General features: G+C 43.9%; 1 protein-coding gene across 1 annotated transcript in view; it reads right to left on the reverse strand.

Moving 5' to 3' along the window:
• The window catches only part of PLXNC1 (plexin C1), a 147300-nt gene that overhangs the window by 31820 nt on the left and 100086 nt on the right, over window positions 1-15394 (reverse strand). Inside the window, exons 19-22 of the mRNA XM_077772186.1 lie at window positions 12085-12123; window positions 11735-11859; window positions 10258-10456; window positions 5154-5300 (exon numbers count right to left, since the gene is read on the reverse strand). Of these exons, the coding sequence (XP_077628312.1) occupies window positions 5154-5300; window positions 10258-10456; window positions 11735-11859; window positions 12085-12123 (510 nt within the window). The remainder of the gene's footprint in view (window positions 1-5153; window positions 5301-10257; window positions 10457-11734; window positions 11860-12084; window positions 12124-15394) is intronic.

Genomic DNA, 15394 nt, shown 5'->3' on the forward strand with positions numbered 1-15394 from the left:
AAAAAATTAAGTTAATGGAGAGAATTTCCTCAAATCTGAGTTTCTCTCACAAAGTTTTCTGTACTTGCTAGCCTTTGCTAACATTTGTTCATGACAGAATCGACTAAGAATCTGTCTGATTAAGCCCAAAATGATTGATTTCAGTATTTTAGGCTTAATATGAGTATTTCACGGTTTGTGTTTTGGCAAAGCACCCCATGAGTTTCAGATTTATGGACAGTGGTGAGGCATTTCCATTGCTGTGTCCCAGAAAAGGAAGAAAGAGACTCAGGCTTTTGGGAGTCAGTGGGAAGGCAGATTCCAGTTCTTTTTTCTCTGTTATGTCAAGCTCTTGATTAAGGGCTGGCAAACTTTCTGTAAAAGGCCCAACAGTAAATATTTAAGACTCTGCAACCTATACGGTCTCCATTATAATTATTCAACTCTGCAGTTATAGCAGGACAACCACCATAGACAACAGTAAATGAATGTGCATGGCTGTGTTTCAATAAAACTTTATTTGTAACAATAGACAGCAGGGCCACATTTGGCCCACAGGCTCTTGTTTGCTGATCCCTGCTCTAGACAATGGTGACTTTGAATGGAATGTGGACTAGGCCAATGTCAAGAAAAAAAAAAAAAAAAAGACCTACTGAAAAAAATTCCTTTTGTCTCCACCATGATTTGCTATAAAAGTTATCATTCTCTGAGGACTACAAGTATAAATAAGGATCCTTAACAATGCAGAGTCATGCTTGGGCTATAAAGAAAAATATTAAATACTTTTGTATTTAGGTAACTAAATTATTTTCTAATCCCAAGATTATGGGTGTAAGAAGAAAGGGTATGAAGAGGGAAGTCATTTAAAGCACTCACTTCACGTTAATTTTTCATTTTCCACTTCTTGCCATCAACTAGGGAATGACTTACCTAAAATGATTATAAAAAATGGTTTCACTTCTTTGATCAGGAAGCTCAGAACAGTAACTACGAAGTTAGTTATGGTTTCGGTATTATTGCAAGTCATAATGGAAATGATTTGCACTATGGTAGAGAGCAAAAGGGAAAAAAAAAAAGCCCAAGAATTGTTAATTAACTTCACTGTTTCTCTACAAATGCTAGGAGTATTAAAAACAAGATTGCTGAAGTGCAAACATCAGGATTTAATGAACAATGGGATGTAATTGAAGTAACACAGAATGACTTAATCGGGACAGTGGGTTGTTTAATTATGGGGATAATGGATCTTCTGAAAGGACAACTAATGGAACAGAAGGAGCTGGAGAGTGGCAGGGAGAACCACTGTGTTAAAGAAAGCATGTAGACGTGCAACTCTCGCTAGAGGTAGCTGGGGCTCTGTTATGTAGGAGATATTTTATTAAACATGGCTGTCCTCCCAATGGGTAACTACTGGGTGCAGAGACAGATGGGTGCAGGCTGGCCTAAGTCTTCCAGAAACCGTAGCAGAGGCGCTAAGATGTCTATAGACATCTATCTGTACTTTTTCTAAGAATTTCTAATAATCTTAAAGACTTTCTCACAGATATGAGAACGAGGGCAATAATATGTTTGTCGGAGCACTGTTTCCCAGGGTGCCAAGATGCTATCTCTCAGACACAGCAGATTGGCAGGCTCATTTCCTGGGTTTAAGAGTTCAAAAAACCATTTCTTGCTTAACTTTGATTATAAGTCAACCTTCTCTTGCTAATTCAGCACATTTTGCTACGAGTTATTGGGTTTTCTCATCTCCTCTTGAAAGTGAAGCAAATGTCCTTTCTCCCGTGTGGTGCACTATCCTAGAACCGGACTCTTCATGCCTTCCTTCGCTCTTCTAAAGTTTCAGATGCTCCACTCTGAAATCATTCTCTCCACACAGACACAGCACAGTGAACTCGGTGGNCAAATCAAACATGCCTAAAATGTTGCAAAGGGGGAAAACCTACAGAGCAATAAGCTTATTCCTCTTCCAGCTGTCGAATCTGAATCCCCTGATAGTAGAGGAAGAGAGAGTCCTGGATGTGCTCAAACCCTGCTCAATGCTGGCATTCATGGGAATGACCATGTTGGGGCAGCCTTTTCATGGAACGCCAACCTGCAACGCCTCGATAGAGAAGATGTTTCTTGCGATGCCAGAGTTAAGTATAACTACAATAGCAAATTTGAGCAAAGACTGAGGAATTTTCCTCCCAGGATGCAGAGAGCAAAGAATTACTTCTCAGTGCCCATTTGTTAGTAGAATGATTTCATGTATAAGAAACTGGCATGTCTTTGTGTTCTAGAAAACACCCCGTACCTCAGAGAGAACACATCCTAATCTTAAAGGTGTGAAACCGAACTCCTGGGTTGTTACATGAGGTGCTGTATTTCTGAGCACTTTGCCAAATGGGAGTTCGGGGGCCCCTTTAAATGTGTCCCTGTCATGGCACCAGGCTCTGTCATTTCAAGTTGCTCATGTGGCTGCTCTTGGTTTTTTCCTCTGACTTTTCTTTCCTTGAAAGAATTTATACACACACACACACACACACACACAGAATCGAGTTTGTTCAGCGTACCCTGGTTTTCAATTACATAAANAATTTTTTATACTGACCTTCTGCTAACATTTTGTCACACAAGCATAGCCCAGATCATGTGCCTTCTCTAGAGCTTCTAATATAACCATCTACCATGAAACAGGTTGGGGCAGGTAATATACAAGGGATTAAAAATCATTTTTAAAGGCAAGGCCACTAGAAACAAGCAGCCCATCCCTTTTCCAGTCCCTATCTGCTGGCAAGTCTGCATTTGAAAAGGAAAATCTATCTGGATTTCTAAAATCATAATTTCCCATTAGTCTTTTCCCCAGGGGCTATAAAGGAAAAAAGAATCCAAGAGTCAACATGAATTCCTTCAACATCAAGAAACATTTGGATGACGAGTTGCGAGTTAACAAATCCAAAACACATGGTCTTAATTGACTGTGAAATAAATAATGTTTCAAAATGAAAGGCGGAAAAAGTGTTTCCATGTAAAACATTAGAAAGGACTCAAACCTCCGAAGTTGCTTCAGGCATTTGACTCCTTCCCCACTCCCAGCTGGGTCGCCTCCTTCCCCGTCCTTCCTGCTGGGGGTTCCTGCTTTCATGAAACAAAATCACTGCTAGATTCCCCCAACCCATACAGGCTCACAGATAGTTCTCTTCGGGAATCTGTGGGGCCTTCGAAAATATTTCACAGCGAAAGCAGGAACATCTCGGGGGGGAGGACCAAGGCCCTGGGTCCGTCTTCAAACAATCGCAGGGGCAGGTGTCAACAGGCCCTGATGCAAAGTTAGTTTTGTTCTCCAAAACACGGTGCCCTCTCCACACAGGACGTACATTAGAATTTCCTGCAGGGTTTAAAAAAGCCTTGTGGGGCTGAGCACTGGGTGTTATATGTAAACCAACTTGACAATAAACTATTTAAGGAAAAAATAAAAAAATCAAATAAAATAAAAAAATCAAAAAGCCTATCGGTGCCTGGGCTTCATCCCCAGCAGTTTAGATTTAATCAGTCCCGAGGGAAGGCCCAGGCTGGCCTATCTGGATCTGCATTTCTAACAAGTGCCCGGGGAGGGGGGAATTAAATTGAATACAGATTTACATGCCCCGTGCATAGCAGTCAGTGTCCTAAGCGCTTTACAGAATAATGACTCTTCACCCTTGCAACACCCCGTGAAACAGGCAGGCACCACAGTCATCATCTCCCCTGGGGACACTGAGGCATAGGGAGCCTTGGAAACTCGCCCCAAGCCGCACAAGGGCAGAGGCGGGCTGCGGCGTGTGCGCCCTTCACCACGATGGCAGCGGTTCTCTGGGACCAGCTGCGTCTGCAGGGAGCTCTTGAAAAATGCAAGATGCCAGGCCCTACGTGGGCCTACTGAATCAGGAACTCTGGGGAGCTGCCTTGCAACTGGTGCTTAATAACTTCCAGTGCATTCTGATGCATGCTAAAATTTGAGAGCCACTGTCTCTCACGTCTTGGCTACAGACTGTGGTATTAACAGAAATCAGAACATTGAGAAACATTGACTTTCTACTCAAGCCTCCTGCCTTGTGGATGGCAGTCGGAACGTGGCGCCTTCAGGGGAGGGTAAACTGCATCTGGCAGTGACCTTGAACTCGAAGCCGCCAATGTGTGGACTATTCTCCCACCAGAGGATGTAACCACAACACAGCCCACAGCGACACGGTGCCTTCTCCAATTAGGGAATGAATTCTTCCAGGATGACACGGCGGTTCTCGCCCTCTAGAGCTAAGCCACAGGAGACTCGGCCCCCTCCCTGAGTAATACCAAAACCCCACCATCATTTTCTCCTCCTCCTCCACTAACGAGATTGTGAAGAAGCCCAGAGTCTCCAGGAAGCTAAAGATCAAAACCAAATGACAGCGACCTCTTTCCCCAGTCTCTATGAACAGAAAATGCCTAAGTAATTTTGGAGATATTTGCCGTGCTTGGCCCTTTCTCTAAAATCTGTGAATGTGCAAGAAATAGGTCTCTCTTCCTTCAGTAGGGAAGAGAAGAGGGTGGGGGGGGCGGGGGGAAATGGGTGAAAAGGAAGTTCTCAAATGGGTGAAACCTTCCAGCCGTCATGTTCCTGCAGTGATTTAGAGCGTTCCTCTAAAAATATCTATGAGATCACAGAACATTAAGTGCATGACACCAAACATTTGTAACTAATCCATGAAAATAAAGTAAGGGTGTCATGTTGCATGGGGAACACAGTGGAATTTGTCTTGTGTTATCGTTCTAAAATAAGACGGCCTCAATTTGGTTGAAATATATCTTCACACATTGTCTTCCAGAGCAGAGTCGTTTGAGAAATTCTGATTGCAATTATAAGTGCTGAATAGGGAGTACTTTGCATTTCCTTTGACGACGCTGAACGCTATAAGCTATCTTGATATTAAAATCTTTGGAAATTGATGAGTACCCCAGGCATCATTACAATTCTCCCCCCCATTCAAGTAATTAAAATCTATTATGTGAACACGTGTTCATATTTTATCAACTACTGTTCTTAATTAACTCATCGTCTGAGGCCTCCCACGTAGGAATGATATCACTTCTTTTTAAGTGACCTCCCCACCCCCACCATCTAACTCTCAGCCAGGCTTATTTCCGAGTCTGGAAGGAAGGCTCCATCACAAACATACCACAGTACTGAATTCTGGAACCTGCCACAGGAGCCAGTCTTCGTTAAGGGTGTACAGGGCTTTGCAAGTGATCACATCCACGGGACCCTTGTTTATTTTCTGGTTCAAAGTCGTCACCAGCAAATAGAATGGTTCTCCAACCGTCTCCTGGGAAAAGATGCAAAGCCAACAGTTAGCTGTCTGCAGAATCCACTGTAGTTTCCAAAGAGTGAAAGCTTCAGTTTATGGCAGTATGACGGGAGACAGGAGGCAGTGTTTTCTAACAATCAACACGAGACTCCCAAGAAAATACATATCGCTTCACTCAGGACTGGGCGCAAACCTTAGAAAACGCCTCCTCTCCCCACCACACATGCACATGCGCGCGCGCGCGCGCGCGCGCACACACACACACACACACACACACACACACACACACACTCCCAGAATTTACAGTCAATAGCAACATGAAGTTCTCAGAGGATGGCTCTTTGATGTTTAAGCTTCTATATGGCAGACCGACACTCATTGGTTGGCTAACGCCTATGGTAGATGCAGAGGCCCAACCTTTGTTTACATTCCTATTGAACGGCCTTTTTGAGTAAACCAAAAATAAATGGCATTTAAAAAAAAAACCCCACACAGTAATTAGCCTTGGTAAGCAGAATAAATGTCAGAACATTCTGTATGTTTGCCAAGAGGATACTTTTTGGTGTTAAGATCTTCTCATGAAGGAAGTGGCCTTCAGTTATCACAACCTGTAGCCTTTCTCCCTTCTCCCCTGGTGCCAGCCGGCACCCTGTAGTTTGCAGAGCTGAGGCGGGAGGCGCCGAGGCACTCTTAGCCTTTGCTGGTGTGGGGCCGTGCATGTACTCTAACTCCCCTCCCCCTTCCCTGAACCAGAGCCGATACCATTGCTCTAAGGCCTTCCTCCCAAACTCGGCCCATCCCAATTGCTTCCTTCTCCCAACTTCTGCCATGTGCATCTATTCCCATACCAGGGGCTACCATTCTCAGGGGTACTGGAATGCCTCAGCTTTGCAGCCACCCTGTGCTTGCGTGGACTCTGAGCATCCCAAGTGGGGGGCTGGTGTGTTCTGCTTCCCCTGCAGCCTCTGAGAGCATGGAGCACTGGGTCCACGGGAGCACACTCACTAAAGAGTCAAGGTCTACAATCAACAGACATTAACCAAGCACAGAAGAAGAAGAGCCCGGAAGGTGGAAGTCAAACCGCCTTGGTGATGAAGACACCAGCCAAGTGACTAAGGCTTGAAGCACCAGTTCACAGGCAAGCGTCACGGCCTGGTTTTAAAAGGAGAAATTCCACTGGGTCTCTCCCTGACTCTCCCCGGAACAGGTGAACAAAGGCCTCTTTCAAGCTTCTTGGGACCCCACGCCCCCAGCCCGTCCCATCCTCTATACTCCCTGCAAGAACATGCGCCCTCCCCAGTCCCAGGGCTTCCTGTGCCCCGCTTCTGCCACCCTCCATTCCACTGGGTTCCCTTTACCACCCTTCCCTTCCCTGCCCACATGTCCTGGAGTCCCTTCCTTAGTGGAGGACAGAGTTGGGATGTTCAAAACTTTCCAGGGTGGGGAGAGCATCGGGACTAGCACCTGACATTTAAATTCTTATGAGAAACTTCCTTTATTCAATGGTTCACAACCACATTGCTTTCTTCTCTTTCTTTCTGTCCCCTTGGGTAATGTCCTGACTGCAAACTTAGAACTTCTACTTCTCCTTTTCCCTCCAGCACACATCAGACACAGGGGGGAGTGTCCTTGAGAGCCTTGTGGGCTGGATGTACCCACAGAAGCTGTGGTTACGGGGTCAGGTGGGCTCTGCTGGAATGTGGGGGGGACAGTTATGGACTCCATCGCTTTGTAGTCAGGAGTTCCCCAGAAATCTCCAGAGTGCTGCTAGCTAGAGATAAGTAATATTTTGTCTTACACTGTTATCCATACCCATGGTTCTAAGCCTGGGTAATCATTACCAGAATTCCTTGGGGCTTATGTAAAAAATTCAGATGCCCAGACCCTACTGTAGACCTAGAGATCCAGAATTTCTGGAGCTGAGGCCTGGGTGTCTGTGGTTTTAACACCTTCCCAGGGCATTCTGATGTGTATCTGGCTTAGAAAACTATGAGGTCTCTCTGTCCCTATTTTTTTTAAATGTTTGTTTATTGGTAGCTCTTCCTGCCCACAGGTCCTGTCCCCATGCTTTAATAAAATCACCTGAACTAAATGTTTATTTATTTATTTATTTTGAGAGAGAGAGAGTGGGAGGAAGAGAGAGTGCGGGAGGGGCAGAGAGAATCCCAAGCAGATTCCATACTGTCGGTGCGGAGCCCGACACGGGGCTTGATCCCACAAACCGTGAAATCATGACCTGAGCTGAAATCAAGAGTTGGATGCTTAACCAACTGAGCCACCCAGGCGCCCCATCTCTGTCACTATTGAACACAAGTTCTAAGTTAGTCACAATTGCTGGGCACTTAGGTGTCTTAAGGGACCAGGGGAACACAGGTCCCCAGGGAGCCGGGTGTGGCAGAGTGCACCTTCTGGAACCACTCCTGTGATGGGAACTAAGCTCGGCCCCTTCACCTGCCTTTTCTTTGTGAGGCCAGACTCTGGCCCTGCCTGAGCCAGAGGCTGTCATGCCTGTGATCTCCTTTACCCCTAAATCCTCCTGTAAGCCTGTGGGACCCGCCTCAGTGGGGGAGCAGTAAGCAGGGTGGCTGAGAGCTCTCACACCCCGGTGCTTTCACACGCCAGCTGTGGGGTCTGTGGACAGTCACGGCCATTGCCATTCCGTGTGCCCCAGTTCCCTCATATGCAAAATGGTCATTAAGATACTTCTTTCACAGGATTAAATGAGAGGATTCAATGAGAAAAAGAAAGCAAAACTCTTGGCATGATGTCTGGCACACTCAATAAATGGCAGTCGTTAGGATTACGTCCCTCATGGGGCTCTGGAAGCACAGAAGGGGAAGTTACCTGGGTGTCACAGAGCCAGTGGCATCTGGGCAGCTGGGTGTGGGGCAGGGTGGAAGGACCAAGGCTGAGAAAGTCCCACACTCTTGGGGCAGCTGGTGTGGGGAGTCAGACCCTCTGCCGCAGAGAGAATTATTCCACGGAGAATGAAAGCCTCACCGACTGGCTCACTGCCACTTCCTCGTACGCGTGCACCCCTCACCGTCTCAAGTGCTTGACATAGTCTTGAATCAGCACTGCAAATTCATGACCCAGAATCCTCTGCTCAAGGGAGTCGTTTGGGCTTAGAGCCCAGATTTTTGGAACATCTCACCCCTTTAAGGCCCAAGGGTAGCAAGAATAGCCCTTGAGGGCTCAGATCCCAGAAGAAAGAGCTGGAAAGAAATTTAAAACCAGCGACCATGCCCCCCCTACTGAGTGGAAGAAAACAATTGCTATGCGTCCCAGAGACACATAGCTAACTGCAGCTGACATGAATTTAGAGCCCGAATCTGCTGCTTCTACCCAAGACTCCTAGTCCAGTGCTCTTTCTATTACCCCAAGATTCTCAAATGGAAGGCACGTGCAGTTACTCGGAGGAGCTTGGGAACTGTGGATTATCGGGTCCCACCACCAGGGCTTGTGATTCAGGGTGCTGGGGCAGGAGCCTGCCTTTCAAGACTAAGAACCAGGACCCAGGTGTGGGTCCCACCGCCTCTGTCTAGATGTGGTTGTGGCTGAGGCTCAGATGGTCGAAAGCAAAAATATTCACCCCAGAAATAACTGCTCAACACCTCCCCAAAGCATATGATGATTTATACCAAGTAAACACAAAAGAAGGCAGCTTTCATTAATCTTAATAAATGGGTAGTGCCTTGGGAGAGGAAGGCATGGATAATAAAAAAAAAACCCCACAAAAAAACATTGCGCATCTACTTGTAAGATTGCGTTAAACATTAAACTAAGCACAGTCTATTTTAAAGGGCTGCTTTTGGATCTAAACTCAAGAAGCACTGTTAAAACCTGTGGCATAACAGTGTATCTTATTCAAAGTTTAATTAGATTTTGGAACTAGCTACAAATACACAATTATGCAGTTTTGCTGGAATCTGGATGGCTGGTGAAATTAAAGAAGGTTAAGAATCTTCTGTGCAGGGGCCTCAGAGGGCTGAACGAAGATTGGGTTCAACAGAACACTCTTCTTTTCCTATTAATATTTTATAATAACAGCCAACATTTATGGAGTGCATACTTGGTGCCAAGCAATTACACGCATTTTCTCACCGGGGCTTCAGAACAGCCCTAAAACACTCTTCCTCCAATTCTATAGGTTATAAAACCAAGGCTGAGACAGGTTGGGAAGCCTCCTCTGGTAAGTCACGGAGTCCACGTGCAGACCAGGACGGGGGTCCAGGACCCAATCTCGTATCCACTGGAATCTGTGCAAACTTTGCATTCAAACGGATGTTAAGATTCAGTCGGGCTACAACCGCAGTCAGACAGTAACTCCAACAACGTGAACTCAGGGGGCTGGCAGCTCTTTGGAGACTTGCTAACAGACGCAACAATGTGGAACAACCAGTTAGAAGGGAGTGTCATTAGCTTCCTGTATCGGTAGCTCAGTGTTTCCAAGATGCTTCAGAGGCCCTGTGAGCCGTGCGCTCTCTTCAGTATTTGAAATATTCCGTCCCCTCAGTACGATCTCTTAAATAGACCAGGCCTTGATTGCTAGTGAATGGGGGGAAGATGGGCTCAAAAGCCAATGGGTGGGAAACTGCAGTTATACAAGGTAAATAAGTTCTCGAAATCTGTTGTACAACATTATGCCTGCCAATAACGACACCGTTTTGCACACTGAAAAATCTGGTAAGAGGGTAGGTCTCATGTCCATTGTTTTCACCACAATAAAATTTTTTAAAAGAGAAAAAAGTCTTACCTGAGGAAATTCTCAATGAATCACATTTGCACAGGTTACAGCAAAAACAATTTTTTTTTTTGCCTTTCCATGTGCTTCTGTGAAGGAGACCAAGTCTCAAAGAGGTTAAATGCTGACACCATGGAGTGTTCGGGACTTATCCTGGCCAAGACATTAGCATCTGCTAAAAATAACCACTGATTGTCTTACCTCTGACCTGCCAAGTGATAGGACACTTACCCGCAGAAAACCAGACAGGCAGACGGACATCCAGTTAGTGAGGAGTTTTTCAACCACAGACTCTGTGCGTCTCAGCATGAGTTTAGGCTGCATGTTACTAGACTGTTCCATCAAGTCCCTGGTCAGCACCTCCAGGATGCTGGTCAGGTAGACCAGCTTGGTTTGCAGGGCGATGGTCAGGAAGGAGGCAAACAGACACCTGTTTAGAAATAGAGCCCTGGTTACAATACTCAAGACGCTGAAAACAACCTAACTGCCCATCAGCACATGAATGGATAAAGAAAATGTGGTATATTTGCGTACATTACGCACACACGCGCGCGCACACACACTCCCCTGAATTCTGTTCAGCCATACAAGAGAATGAAATCTTGCCGTTTGTGAAAACATGGATGGACCTTGAGGGCATTAAGCTCAATGAAAAAGTCAGAGAAAGACAAATTCTATGTGATTTCACTTACATGTGGAATCTAAAAAAAAAGAACCAAGCTCATGGTAAAAGATTTGTGGTTATCAGAGGTAGGGGAAAAGGGGCAGTTGGAAGAAGGTGGACAAAAGGTAAAAAGTTCCAGTTGTAAGAGAAGTAAATGCTTACGGATGTCATGTATGACACAATCAATGACTACAGCTAACACTGCTGTATGGTATGTTTGAAAGTTCTAAGAGAGTAAATCCTAAAAGTTCACCCCTCCCCCCGCACCCTGCTTTTTTGTGTCTGTACGAGATGATGGATGCTAACTAAGCTTAATTGTGGTCATCATTTTGCAACACATGTAAGTCAGACCATTATGCTACACAGCTTAAATTTATACAGTGCTGTATGCCAGTTACATCTCAATAAAATTGAAAGAAAGAAAAAGACGCTATATAGATGATAAAGAAGCACATATAAAAAAAAGCCTCGGTTAATGAAGTTAACTCTTAGCCATGGCTGGGCTTGAAGCTGATGGGGTCTTCTAGAGAAGCTAAAGGGTGATGGGGTGCTATTCTGTGGACGCTTGTGTTCTTCAGTGTCTTACGTCAACCACCTTTGTCTTCAATCCATAAAAACCATGCACCAAAGTTAACTCCAGCACTTAAACTTTTAAACTAGAGTGGTAAACAAGAAGTGAACGTCTTTCCCGAATTTTCAGGTGTTTTTAGAAATAGAAAATAACACTTCTGCTTTTTTGATTCAGGACTCATGGTTTTTTCTTGGTGTTGGGGTTTTTCAGGGGTTTTTTTTTGTTTTTGTTTTTTCTTTGGTGGGAGGAGTATATGTGTGTGTGTTTCAAAATAGAATTTGTGTTGAGGTTGTGTAATATCTGAAACAGAGCGATCATGGCTTCTTGACCCCTCGACCAGACAGCCTCTGTTTATAAACCCACATTTTCAAGATACCAAGCTCAGGTTGTGGTTTGGAAATAAAACAAGGGACTCAGAAGTTTTTATTTCCCCTATTTAATGACTTTCAGAATATAAATAAATTGACTAATACCTGTCCTTCACTGAAAAGTTCTTCTGTTTTTCAAGGGTGTGGATGACAGTAACAAGGAAACTTTTATTACAAATTAGGGCATCCAAAGCTGTGAGACTTTCATTCTTATCATTGGCATCTCTGTTCTGGAAAAAACAAATGAATATAACATAATATAACACAATATAATATAAACTTATAAACTTAAAAGTTAGACGATAGATCCACAATGGTTTCTCAAAATGACGGATTATTTAATATTGATTCAGCATTCCAAAAAACTCACAAAAACTCAATAATGGGAATGAGGAGGGGGTGGAGGACACTATGAAAGGCAGGCATGGGCTAAAAATGAAAACTTAGAGACTTACATGCATATCTTCAGTGAAGATGTGTGTGAAGCCACCTGACTGAGAGGAAGGAGACACTTTTATTATTCATAACATCCAAAGGAAATGAATAGTGTATTTTTGTTATAATACCCAAGTCCATTTTAATAAAGTAGAGACGCTGCTAATCTGAAGAGCCTCTGGGCTTATGTTCATTTTACATCCTCTGATACGTAATAAATAATTATTCAGCTTTCCAGAAGCACCAGTGAATTCTGGAAGCCTCTAAGAAGAATGATCATTGCATCAGTACCATTTTTGGTAGAGGAAGGTGTCTCACACGTTAAAAGAACTGACTCAAAAGTCAAAAAAGTCAAAAGAAGTGGTAAAGAAGGTTATGCAAATGTGCAGACCACTCCTCAAGCAATTTACCTTCTAAGGATAAACACGGAGTTGTGTCCGCAGGTGTTTAAAGTCCCAGCTTGGTCGTATCTATTGTCTCAGCGTTACTGGAGAGGGCTTGAGTGGGGTGGTTAAAAACTAGGATGTGAAGCCAAGTTACTTGGGCTCCCGTCCCGGTTTTTTTTCCACCTACTGGTCACATGACTTTGGACAAGTTCTGTAACTTCTCTGTGCCTGACTTTCTTCATCTGCAAAATGGGGACATGCCTGATTCCCACCTCCTCGGCTTAGTGTGAAAACAAAATGAATGGGGGGCACAGTAAGCTCTCTCTGTCAGCTGTTTTTATCACTAATTTAAGGCAAACTAGACCACAAGGCTACTGTTTTGCTGGTTTCTATAATTACTTTTATGTGCTATGCTATGTAGCTCCTGGATGTGAAATTTTAAATTTGCGTTTCCTTTCTTAATGTGTCATTAATCTGATTGGAATTAAATGATTAAATTTAAAAGCATGCTGAGTAACACTTTAAATGAGTCAAAAGAATGAAAATATAAACTTGAATATTCAGATTTTTCTCTTCCTCTTTTTTGGGGGTAATATTTGAAACTTTAGGCTATTTTTATACCTCATTAAAGTAAATTTCTTTGGCAGAGGATTTTTGCTTTATAGTTTCAAACTTGTTAGTCTAAGCAGAAGACCTCAAACTATTTTGGTCATACTCTCCTCTAGTAATATGCAGAAAAATCAGACCTTGGGTTTGCATTTTCTAGTTCCTAACGTTTTTCTGCTGAACCAACTTTATACGGACTGACAGTTTAAACAGACTGATGCCTGACCTTAAATAGGGATGTGCCACGACAGCTCCCTGTATTCTAAGGCTCCTTCCTCCTTTCGTTTAAATTTCCCTCTTCTAGGAGGTAGGAAGCACTGTTCACTCTTACTTCTTTTCCTATTTTCAGCAAAACAAACCAGTCAATGGAATGAAAAGGAAGGCTTTAAAAAGCCAAAACCCAAAGGGCAGGGCACAGAACCAGGTAATACCTTGGCCTCTGTGGACAATTTCCTGTGGTTTTGCCTACTGGTAGGTGTTGACCACTCAAGTTTTCCATCTAACACCCAACCTCCAGGCCTAGAGGACGTGGCTCCTGGATAGATCTGTAAAGGGCCCAATTGACACAGGACTTATCTGCAGCCTAGAATGTTTTTCAACTGGCGCTGTCGTCAAAGACTATGATCCTCTGGTTCTCTATATCTTTTATTATAAATTCGATTGTAACTTAGGTCTTTATGGTGCTCTGATAGTTATGCTTGTTTTTTTTTCTGGATCTTCTCCTGTAATGACTCCTCCCGACTTTGGTTTTTATGGCTTTCCCAACTGCCATTCAAGAATATACATAATCCCAAGTTAAATCAGTTTGGCTTCTTGCAACTACAGTTGGCCTTTTAACAAAGCGGGGGTTAGAGGCGCTGACCCTCTGCACAGCCAAAAATCTGCATATGACTTTTCCCCAAAATCTAAATACTAACAGTCCACTGCTGACCAGAAGCCTTACCAATAACATAACCAGTCGATTGACACATTTTGTATTTTTTTGTGTGTTGTAACTGTATTCGTACCCTAAAGTAAGCTAGAGTAAAGGAAATTTTAAAATCACAGGGAAGGGGGCACCTAGTTGCCTCAGTCGGTTAAGTGTCAGACTCTTGATTTCAGCTCAGGGCATGATCTCACACTTTGTGAGATGAAGCCCCGTGTAGAGCTCCATGCTATCAGCTTGGGATTCTATCTCTCTGCCCCTCCTCAACTCATGTATATTCACGTGCTCTCTCAAAATAAATAAACTTTTAAAAAAACTATAAAAGAAAATCACAGGGAAGAGAAAATACATCTATGAGGCTGCACTGTTTTACTGAAAAAAAAAATCCCTGAATCAGTAGACCCATGCACTTCACACCTGTGTTGTTCAAGGGTCAGCTGTATCTCTCTTCTAAAATAATACAGCATTGTTCCTGGATTCTCCCCCTTGTCCCCAGACACTCAGCTTGCAACAGTGTCTTTGCATGCATCACTTATCTTGCTCTTGGTTACTGAATCTAGAAGAAAGGGCAATTTCTTTTTCAGGTCACAGTTTTACTCTCTTCAGCACTCAAGGGCAATCATTAACTGTAAAAGCCCACACAATCCTCATGTTGATGGTAGAAATCTCTGTTATTTTATTGCTATTAAATTCTTAATGGGGATCTCAGATAGCTGGCGAATAGGACTGGTGATGTCCTGCATAGTCATCCTGATTCAGGGAACTGAACTCCCCTCCCTAGGTGGCGGTCTGCCATAGAAACGGATGGATGAGGTGGCAATCGCAAGTCTGGGTGCCTGGTACTCTTGGAGGAGAAGTTTAAAAAATATATTGTACAAGCACAAAAAACTGAGGTCTTATTTATAGCCTTCTTGATTTACAATAGTAAGGCTTGGACAAAAAAAATATGGTGGGTGTTTTATTGAGGTTTTATCCCAACCTCAAGACACAGCATCACATATCATGGTGTCTGCTTCTAGAATTATAGAGAAACTGGAAATTGCTTACTGCATGTGTCTGAGTTTCTGAACTCTAGGCTTCTGGCCAAATGTAGATGAGAAGCTCCTGGGAAGGTGATATAAGCTCTGTTTTGGCCTGGCTTTGTTTAGAAGTCTAGACTTAAATATGATCATCTGCGTGGATGTTCCAGAGGTTGGGCTCCTCTGTGGTCACCAGTTCTGGACAAAGAAGGGCAACATGGTGAGGTGGGAGCATTAGGATGTGGAAGTGATGACAGGCAGGTGAGTGTACCTTGCCCAAGACTTGGGAGTGTAAGGGAGGAAGGTTGAGTGAGTGTGGGAGAAGATGGAGGTGTCAGAACACAGCGAGACTGAAAACCCAAAGGGTTAAAGTAGACTACTCCTCAGAGTCCCA

This window comes from Crocuta crocuta, unplaced genomic scaffold (genome assembly GCF_008692635.1).
Source record: "Crocuta crocuta isolate KB4526 unplaced genomic scaffold, BGI_CrCroc_1.0 scaffold216, whole genome shotgun sequence".
Classification (NCBI taxonomy): domain Eukaryota; kingdom Metazoa; phylum Chordata; class Mammalia; order Carnivora; family Hyaenidae; genus Crocuta; species Crocuta crocuta.